Source organism: Mus pahari, chromosome 23 (assembly GCF_900095145.1).
Source record: "Mus pahari chromosome 23, PAHARI_EIJ_v1.1, whole genome shotgun sequence".
Classification (NCBI taxonomy): domain Eukaryota; kingdom Metazoa; phylum Chordata; class Mammalia; order Rodentia; family Muridae; genus Mus; species Mus pahari.
This window is the reverse complement of record NC_034612.1, coordinates 30,407,107-30,417,075: the sequence shown is the minus strand read 5'-3', so window position 1 is coordinate 30,417,075 and position 9,969 is coordinate 30,407,107. Positions and strand designations below refer to the sequence as shown.

General features: G+C 50.8%; 1 protein-coding gene across 2 annotated transcripts in view; it reads left to right on the top strand.

The window, feature by feature from the left end:
* Positions 1-9,969, top strand: part of Mad1l1 (mitotic arrest deficient 1 like 1) — a 306,462-nt gene that overhangs the window by 12,797 nt on the left and 283,696 nt on the right. For both annotated transcript variants that reach the window (XM_029533893.1, XM_021186613.1), the window contains exons 4-6: positions 1,810-1,989; positions 6,992-7,116; positions 7,735-7,816. In XM_029533893.1, the coding sequence (XP_029389753.1) occupies positions 1,810-1,989; positions 6,992-7,116; positions 7,735-7,816 (387 nt within the window). The remainder of the gene's footprint in view (positions 1-1,809; positions 1,990-6,991; positions 7,117-7,734; positions 7,817-9,969) is intronic.

Below are 9,969 nucleotides of genomic sequence, written 5' to 3'. Positions count from 1 at the left end.
CAGCTGGTTGGGTGCATTTAAGTCTGGGATGGAGAGTGCTGGCCCTAGTGTACTGTCCTGGCTGGTCTCCCTGTTAGGGTCCTTCCTTCTTTCCTCCCTCCCTCCCTCCCTCCCTCCCTTCCTCCCTCATTGCTGTGACAGAGTACCAGACAAAGGTAAAGTTAGGAGTGGCTTATTCTGGCTCACAAGGGTGCAGTCTGTCACGTCAGGGAAGGCACAGCAGCAGGATCCTAAGGCGGCCGGAAGCAGAGAGGGTGGATGCTGGGGCTCAGCTCTTTTTTCTTTTTATTCAGTCTGAGACCCAGCCTGGGACCAGACTGCCTGTTTCAGGGTGGGTCTTTCTTCCTTAGGTAAAGCTCTGTGGAAACATCTTCATAGACATCCCTGAGGGTGTGTCTTCTAGGACAGTCTAAACCTCGCTATTTGACAGTCAAGATTAACTGTAACGAGTAGATCTGTGGCACTCTGGCCTATGTCCTGTGCTGGTGGCCTGGTCCTGCCTCTCAGGCAGATTCTGTCTGCTGCCGTGCATCTCCAGTGTGCAGTGCTGATGTGGCATCATGGGCATGGAGGACACTTGAGTGAGTGAGGGAAGGCTTCTCCTGAGGGAAAGCAGGCACCATTGTGATGAGAAAGTGAGGCCTTGGTCCTTCTGTCCCTCAGTCCTTCTCTGTTCTGCTCAGAGATGCTCTAAGGGGTGGGGTGAGCTGTGAGGTGCTGGAGATGTCAGACTGTCCCTTGGAGTCTTGACATTTACAGTGGCTTTTCTGGTATAGCTCATGTGATGGTGGGTAGATTAGACAGGTCAGGTGCCCCTTCCACCTTGGAATAGCTACTTGGGGTGAGGTGAAATGTCAGAAGACCTGCCTGAACAGTCTCCTTCCTGTATTGTGCTGGCAGTGCCAGCAGAGCGCTCTCTGGCTCCCCAGTACTCTAGATACATCCCCTCTCTCCTCTCCTCCCCCCTCCCCAGTCACAGAGCAGGCCTCTCTGACTTGTAGAGGGGTCTTCCTGCTGTTTTAAGGCTGCACGTGCAGTTGCTGTTCTCTTGGGTCCTTTCAAGGTGTAGTTCAGCCTTCCTTCTTCCTAGGGGCTGCAGCCCTGTGTGCGCGCATTGAGTCTTCATTGGATAGGGGCTGCAGCACTGTTTTAGACACAGCCACAGGTGACATCTACTCTCCTGGAGTAGGATTGGCTGCTGAAGTTCTTGGAAGCTCTGAGTAGGAGCTTGGTAGGTGGCGTCTGCTGAGGACAGAGGGTGAGTGTTCTCAGTCCCGTCCTGCCCAGACTCGGCTGGAGAAGTCCAAGGAGGCTAACATGGTGATGGTAGTCATGATGTGACTGGACCTCAGTGCTTTCCTGGGGATTAGTGTGGTGGCCCTGAAGGTGTGTGTGATGGACACTCAGGGCAGTAATGGCCCTGCCTGCAGCTGCCATCCGTGTCCCTTTCCTAACTGTAGTCATCTTCCCAGTGGGGAGTCTCAACGCATTTTAATGACAGCCTGAGCATGGCCAGACAAGATCTGCTGGCGCTGCAGAAGCTTAGCTTCATTCCAAGGTCAAGTCTGAATTGTAGATTTTCCATGCTTTATCTTCTCTTGCAAGGAGGGTGGCGGTGAGCAGACAGTGTGACGAGTGTGTAGTGCGATCCATGCCAATTCCCTCAGAGTGGGAGTCCCCTTGCTGCCACATCAGGATCCCTGGTATCCGGGTCTCCTGCCTGGTCATGCCTCTGTCCTTTGTGATTGATAGTCCTGCCCGACTCCTCTGTGCACTACACTCCCTGACCAAGCTCTTCCTTCCCCACAGCGCGAGGTGGATCGCAACCAGGAGCTCCTGGCACGCATTCGACAGCTCCAGGAGTGTGAGGCCGCAGCAGAAGAGAAGATGCGGGAGCAGCTGGAGCGCCACAGGCTGTGCAAGCAGGGCCTGGATGCTGCCAGTCAGCAGCTGCGGGAACAGGAGGACAGCCTGGCTGCGGCCAAGGAGGTGAGCGCCGGCCCGTGCCAGGGGCCTAGACTCGCCCTGGGACAGATGGTTGTTTTCTAAGAAGAGTGCATGTACCTCTAATTCAACATGGCGACAGCAAGGCGAGATGTATATGAGCATGCCCACATGGGGTGTGTGTGTCTGTGAGGCCAGAGGCCAACCTTGGCTGGTTTTCCTCAGGTGCCATCACCTTGTTTTTGTTTTATTTTATTTTTATTTTAAAGATTTACTTATTATATATAAGTACACTGTAGCTGTCTTCAGACACCAGAAGAGGGCATCAGATCCCATTACAGATGGTTGTGAGCCACCATGTGGTTGCTGGGATTTGAACTCGACCTCAGGAAGAGCAGTCAGTGCTCTTAACCGCTACTCTCCAGCCCATTGCTTTTATTTTTAATTATACATAAGCATATATGTGCATGTTAGTGCAGGTTCCCATGAAGACTGGGCTCACTTTGTGGACCAGGCTGGCCTTGAACTCAGTGCTGGGATTAAAAGTGTGTGCCACCACACCCAGCTTCGCCTGTTCATTTTAAATACATCCATAGGGAGTGACTTCATTTTGGGGCTGTGATCATAGTGAAAACACGGATTTCTCCATTCTACAGGGTCAGTGAGAATGCTGAACACAGGTGGTGTGTGGTTGGTGTGAGGCAAGGTCTCAGGTTATAGCCCAGGCTGAATTGGAGCTTGAGGCGGTTCACCTACCTCAGTCTCTACAGTCCTGGGATGACAAGAGTGAACTGCTTCAAGTTTCTGACGTTGGTCTTTGTAAGTGAGAATTTCATAACTGTCCAGACATTGATTGTGTGTCCTCACACATGTTTGGAGCTTGGCTTCCTGTGTGTACCCATTGGCTTCCCCAGTGTTGCTTTGTTTGGGTAAAGGGTGCAGGGCAACAGGCCTCGGGCAGCTCCCTGGCTGCTGCTGCCACCTGCTGGGCTCTGTTACCAGCCACTGTGACTGAGGTATTGGTGTCCCTGTCATCTTGTCTGTCATGGGTAGGGAATGTTCTGTAAGTCCTGTTTCCTTTCTTCCCCAGAAGATGTAAGACGGTGCCTGTGGATTTGCATGTCTTTGATTAGCAGTGAGTTCTGTTAGCATCAGAGACAACCTTTGAAGCAGGGCGCAGGTGCAGCACAGTCCAGGGAAGCTGGTGCTGGTGTGTTTGGAGGTTGCCCGAGTGAGGGTTTGGAGAGAGTCTTGCCCCCCCCCAGGCCTCCCACCCCCTTCTGTGGTATTCAAGATCACAGGTGCCGGAAGGGGGCAGCTGAGAGCGCCAAGGGCCAGCCGCATGGCATCATTGGTATTCTGTCCCCACACCTTCTCCACTTGATAGATCCTTGGAGTGGGCTGCGGGCTATTTTTGCCTCTGCAGCGCCGGGGAGCATGTTAAGGTTGTTGGCGCATCTGTCTTCTGAAGCAAGTCTTGGCAGGAGAGGAGCCGTGATCTGTTTCCGGACGAGTGGGTTCTTGCTTCACATGGGCGCAGGCCTGGCCCTGGTCCTTGGCCCTTCCACAGTAGAGGAGGCCTTTGTATACCCCTCAGTGATGAGTAGGAGAGGCCCAGTGGCCCTTCCTTAGGGAAACACTTCCATGTCATGTGCCCTGATTCATCCTCCCCCTACCACCCCCTGCAGTTCTGCCATTCATCTGCTCACTCGTGGATTTGCACACCTTCCCCATGGTCCTTCATCAGAGCAGACTGTTCCTGTCGTAGTGTCTGGTACCTGTGTACATTACTGAATGCAGAGACCTCCAAAGGGTGGTACTCAACTGTTAGATGATTCTATTTTATTATTTATTTATTTATTTATTTATTTATTTATTGGTTTTTCGAGACAGGGTTTCTCTGTATAGCCCTGGCTGTCCTGGAACTCACTTTGTAGACCAGGCTGGCCTCGAACTCAGAAATCTGCCTGCCTCTGCCTCCCAAGTGCTGGGATTAAAGGCGTGTGCACCACCACTCCCGGCTGTTAGATGATTTTTATTTATGTGTGTGTGTGTGTTCTTGTAAGTATGCATGTTGCATGCAAGCGCACAGACATTGTGCACACTTGGAGAGCAGGAATTGCAGTTGAAGGTCCTTTTTAGTCCCTGCCCACCTTATTTGTGATATGGGGTCTCTAATAGACCTTGAGCTGTCTTCTGACTTGATTAATTCCAGGAGTCTCTTGTCTGCTTCCTTAGTGCTGGGATTGCAGGTGTGTGGCGCCACACCTAGTGTCCCAGTCAGGGTTTCTATTGCTGTGACAATACACCATGACCATGCACCTTGGGAGGCAGGAGTGGTTTTTTCAACTTGATAGCTTACTGTCTGTGGTGGGGAGAAATTAGGGCAAGGGCTCAAGGCAGGAGCCTAGAGGCAGGAGCTGCAGCAGGGGCTGTTCCTCGTGGCTTACTCAGCCTGCCTTGTAGCACCCAGGCTCATCTGCCCAGAGTGGCACCACCCCAAGTGAGTCAGGCCACTCCATACCAATCACCGATCACGAGACTGCCCCTTAGACTTCCCCTCAGGTTAGTCTGGTGGAGCACGCTGTCAGTTGCTATTCCCTCATCCAAGGTGACTGTCCCTTTTGTCAAGCTGACAGAGCTAGCTGACACCCTTAGCTTATCACACGGCCCTGGGATCTGAGCTTGGCGCCTCGTGTTTGTGCAGTAAGCACTTTCCTGAGGGAGCCTTTCCCCACTTTCCTGATTTAATAAAGCTGTCTTCCATCTTATTTTATGAGTGAGCATTTTGCTTGCTTGTATCTAAGTGTACTACGTACATTTCTGTCGCCATGGAGGCCGGAAGAAGGCATTAGGTCCCCTGGCTGTTTTGTGGGTGTTGAGAACAGAATCTGGAAAAGTGGACAGTGTGTTTAACCTCTGAGCCAGATCTCCAGTCCCTTGATTTTTGTTTTTGTTTTTGTTTTTATAAAGATTCTATTTATTATATATAAGTACACTGTAACTGTCTTTAGATACTAGAAGAGAGCATCAGATCTCAGATGGTTGTGAGCCACCATGTGGTTGCTGTGAATTGAACTCATGACCTCCGGATGTCAGTTTTCTTAACTGCTGAGCCATCTCACCAGCCCTGTTTATTTTATTTTATTTTATTTTATTTTATTTTTTGAGACAGGGTCTCACTGTGTGGCCCATGCTGTCCTCAAACTTACCCTTTAACTCATCCTCAGACTTACATCCCTCCAGCCTCAGGCTCCCAGGGGTTAGGATTAAAGGTCTGCACACTGTTTTCTGGTTTGAACATGCTCTTTTTTCATTTTGATTCTTTTAAGTTTATTCATGCTAGCATGACTTGCGTGTGTGTGTGTGTGTGTGTGTGTGTGTGTGTGTGTGTGTGTGTGTGTGGTGCAGATGTGGAGCTCAGAGGCCGACTGTGGGGTTGACTTTCCCCTGCTTTATGTGAGTCCTTTTTGAGTGGCCAGTGCTTTGCAGTTGAGCTGTCCCACCAGCCCTGGTTATTGCCTGCCTGCCTTCCCCTTCCTTCTTCCTTTCTGTTTTTCTTTCTTCCTTTGTGTGTCAGGGTTTCTGTAGTTCAGGCTGGCCTCAGACTAGCTATCTAGTCAAAGATGGCGTTGAGACTCTTTTCTCCCTAGGCTCTGTCTGCTCTTCCCTGTAAGGGACAGGGGACACTCGTGGGGAAGCAGTGAGTGTGTTAGCTCTATGCTTGTGAGTACAGGTGCTTGTGGAAACTGGGTGCTGGAGGCATTGTGTTCCCCAGAGCTGGCATTACAGATGGCCATGCTGCCCGACGTGAGTGCTGGGAACTGAATCCGGGTGCTCTGGAAGATTAAGTATGTACTCTTTTTTTTTTTTTTTAAAGATTTATTTATTTATTATATGTAAGTACACTGTAGCTGTCTTCAGACACTCCAGAAGAGGGCGTCAGATCTTGTTACGGATGGTTGTGAGCCACCATGTGGTTGCTGGGATTTGAACTCCGGACCTTCGGAAGAGCAGTTGGGTGCTTTTACCCACTGAGCCATCTCACCAGCCCTAAGTATGTACTCTTAACAACTGGGCCCTATCTCTCTTTCCAACTTTTATTCATTTATGTGTTTTTTTTTTTTTTTTTGACAGGGTTTCTCTGTATAGCCCTGGCTGTCCTGGAACTCACTTTGTAGACCAGGCTGGCCTTGAACTCAGAAACCCACCTGCCTCTGCCTCCCGAGTGCCGGGATTAAAGGTGTGCGCCNCCATGCTTGGCTTTTTTTTTTTTTTTTTTTTTTTTTTTCTTTTTTCATTTATGTTTTAAGACAAGATCTTACTCTAGAGCCTTGCTGGCCTTAGACTCCTAGTCCTCCTGCTTCTGCCTCTGAGTGCCAGGATTACAGATGTGTGCCTTCGTGCTTTACCTTCTTTTGACTTTTTATTTTGAGATAGGTTCTCAGTAAGCTGCCCAAATTGGCTTTGAACCTACTCTGTAGCCTTCATGGCGATTAAACTGTTAACTGACCCGAGTTAGCTGTCTTAACAGGCCTGCTCCCGCGGCTGAGCTCTGAGGCTAAGTTCTGATGATGACCTGCATCTGACCTTGCTGTCTTTGCATCCTGGGTTACCTTCTGTTGCAATGTTGACATGCAGGTGCTATGGAGGCTTAGTGTGATGGAGGTCTGAGGTGCGGAAAATGCTGAAGTAGACACATGGGGTCCGGGGTGCTGGGTGAGGAACCCTGTATGGAAGCTAATAGACTTTAGAGTATCAGCCGTAGCTAGGACCAGCTGCCCTAGAGGCTCTGACCCACATCTGTGTCAGTGGTGTGGAACACAGGCAGGCATTGAGCCGGGATGCTCATGAGAGACTGTGTTGTCCACTCACCACATGCTTCGAGGACAGTGGGCTCTGGTTGTCCTGAGTAGCACGTGGGCCTGCACTGCCCTTCCTTTCTCTTCCGGCTCTGTGAGGGAGAGCTGCGCTTGGGTCCTTTGGTTCCTCATCTGCATGCAGATGGGACCTCACTAAGCAGCCAGTTTGTTTTTTTAACTTCCAGATGATTAGTTCATTGAAGGGGCGTGTCTCAGAGCTGCAGTTGAGTGCGATGGACCAGAAGGTGCAGGTCAAGCGGCTGGAGTCTGAGAAGCAGGAGCTGAAGGAGCAGCTGGAGCTGCAGCAGCGGTGAGAGCCTGGCCAGGCGCTAAGACAGTCCAGAGGCTGCATGGAAGACACAGCGAGGCCTGTGGACTTGGGAAGTGTGTGTCAGGACAAGACAGTGGCAGCCTAGTTCCCTTCTTCCTGGAGCTGGCTTCCACAGAGGGACAGAGCTAAGCTAGGTTTTGAGGGCGTGGGTTGCTGTGCTTGGGCAAGCCATTCTAGGTCACAGAGGACACAGATATGTCGTAGCTAGGGGGTGGCAGTCAGGAGCCTTTGGATTCTGCCCTTACCCTAGGGCAGGCATTGCCTTGGGATTGTACCCTTAGTGTGGGCAGGCCTGGGTGGCTTGAAGTGACGCCAGGCTAGCAGACACTGCGGATTGAGTGGTGGACAGAGAACTAGGTCATGCCACAGATAGCCTGGGCTCCCTTGTAGCCCCATCAGACAGTGCCACAGTCTTAGAGGTTGGCTCAGGACTTGAGGTTTCTGTGGATAAGGGGTGTGTGTGTGTGTGTGTGTGTGTGTGTGTGTGTCCGTGTGTGTCCGTGTGTGTGTGTGTGTGTGTGTGTGTGTGTCCATGCTAGGGGTAAGGTTGAAGTAGCATTATGGACTGGCCTTGCATGTACTGCCCTTCTCTCATAGGAAATGTCAAGAGGCAAATCAGAAGATCCAGGAGCTGCAAGCCAGTCAAGAGGAGAGAGCTGACCATGAGCAGAAGATTAAGGTAGATGCTACCTGCCATTCTGTGCAGCTTCCTATACTAGGCAGGGGTGGCACAGCCCTCCTGTCACTCACACGCCCTCCTGCCTGGAGGTGTGCTCAGTGGCATGTGAGGATGCATGCTGATTGCCTTGTGGATGCCAGGCCCTGTGCTGGCTTCTTGGAGGGCACAGTGAGTGCTCAGGTGCCCCAGTGATGACGACCCACTAGAAATCCACAGGAAAAGGCTAACACAGAGGACTGCAATCTAGAGGTGTGAGCCCAGCTACAGAGGCCGAGATGAGACATCATGAGTTTGAGAGCGAGTGCTCCATGAAGTAGAGTTGGGGGTGGAGATCCTGTGCGAGTCTGTACAGCTGAGCATGGCTGAGCGAGGTCACTACGCCAGGGCACTGATTTAAGTTGAGCCTCCTTTACTTTGGTGGGTGTCACTGGAGAGGCGGTGCCGCTGAGACCTCCCTTCCGTGGGTTCCTGTTGCCTTTACTGTGATAGCCAGTCCTGGCCGGGAAGGAGACCTGTGCCAGTTGTCTTCCTGTCTGTGTGTGTGTGAGCTCCAGGGAAGTAGGCTTTGCTCCTTGTGCCTCTGGCACTGCTTTACCTGGCTCTGTTGTCTTTTGTACTTATTTGCTTAAAGATCACTTTTTATTTTTATATATGTGTGGGTATGGGTGCAAAGACCAGAAGAGGCCTGGAATTGGAGTTAAGATGCTAGCTGCCTAACCAGGTGCTAGGAACTGAATTTGGGTCCTCTGGAAGAGCAGCAAGTGTTGTTAGTTGCTGAGCCTTCTCCCTAGGCCTGAGTCCAACCTTCTTACCTCTGACAATTCCCCTGTGCATAGAGGTTGACCAGTTGGTCTTCTCTATTTCTTTGTTCCCACTACTTGACTCTACCTGGATGGAGCTGGGCTTTATGAAAGGTCCTGATCAATTGTTTTGGTCCTGGTTTTATATATAGCTTGTTCAGTGACTTGTCACTAGGTTCCTATGCTACCTTGTTGAGAGCCATAGTGACAGGTGCAGTGTAGGTAGGCCTGTTGCACAGTGGGAACAGATGCAAGGGTTGCAGCTTCACCACCCACATGGCAGAAACTGACCACAGGTGGCCAGAGGGGCCCGTGGCACCGAACCGTTGGGGACCAGAGGGCTGGATGGTGTGTGGCCAGGCACAGGCAAGAGGGACAGGGGTGTGGGTACTGGCTCTGGGGTGCTCCAGGGCTGCTTCAGAGATGGTGCTGAGGATGCGGCATAGTGGGCTAGCCTGGAACTCTACCTAGACTGTCTGGGCTGTGGAGACCATTGAGGTCCTAGGACAAGTTAGAAGACTTTTGGGGCTCCCGTGACTTTGCTAAAAAAAGAGGCAGCCGGGCAGCGGTGGCGCCTCTTAATCCCAGCACTTGGGAGGCAGAGGCAGGCGGATTTCTGAGGCCAGCCTGGTCTACAGAGTGGGTTCCAGGACAGCCAGGGCTACACAGAGAAACCCTGTCTCAAAAAAAAAAAAAGCAAGAAAAAAAAAGGCTTATTTAATTAACAATTAGGTGTATATGTAGGTATGTATGTGTGAGAATGTGTGTGTGAATGCAGGTGTACGGGCATGCAGGTGTTACAGGAGGCCAGAGACGTCCTATCTCCTGGGCCTGGAGTTATAGATAGTTGTGAGTTTGACATGTGTGCTGGAGGTTAGTGTTGTTTCTCAGGATGTTGTCTATTTTTTTCTTTTCTGGACAGGTCTGGCTGGCTTTGTTTTACATTTAATCTTCCTTCCTTCCTTCCTTCCTTCCTTCCTTCCTTCCTTCCTTCCTTCCTTCCTTCCTTCCTTCTTTCTTTCTTTTATTTATTTCTGGAAGTTGTTCTATGTAGCTCTGGCTGTTTTGGAAATCACTATGTAGATCAGGCTGGCCTTGAACTCACAGAGATTCACTTGTTTTTGCCTCCTGAGTGCTGAGATTAAAAGCCTGTGTTACTATACCAGTCTTTACAAAAAAAAAAGTGTGTGTGTGTGTGTGTGTGTGTGTGTGTGAGTGTGTGTGTGTGTGAGTGTGTGTGAGTGTGTGTGTGAGTGTGTGTGTGAGTGTGTGTGTGAGTGTGTGTGTGTGTGTGTGAGTGAGTGTGTGTGTGTGAGTGTGAGTGTGAGTGTGTGAGTGTGAGTGTGTGTGTGT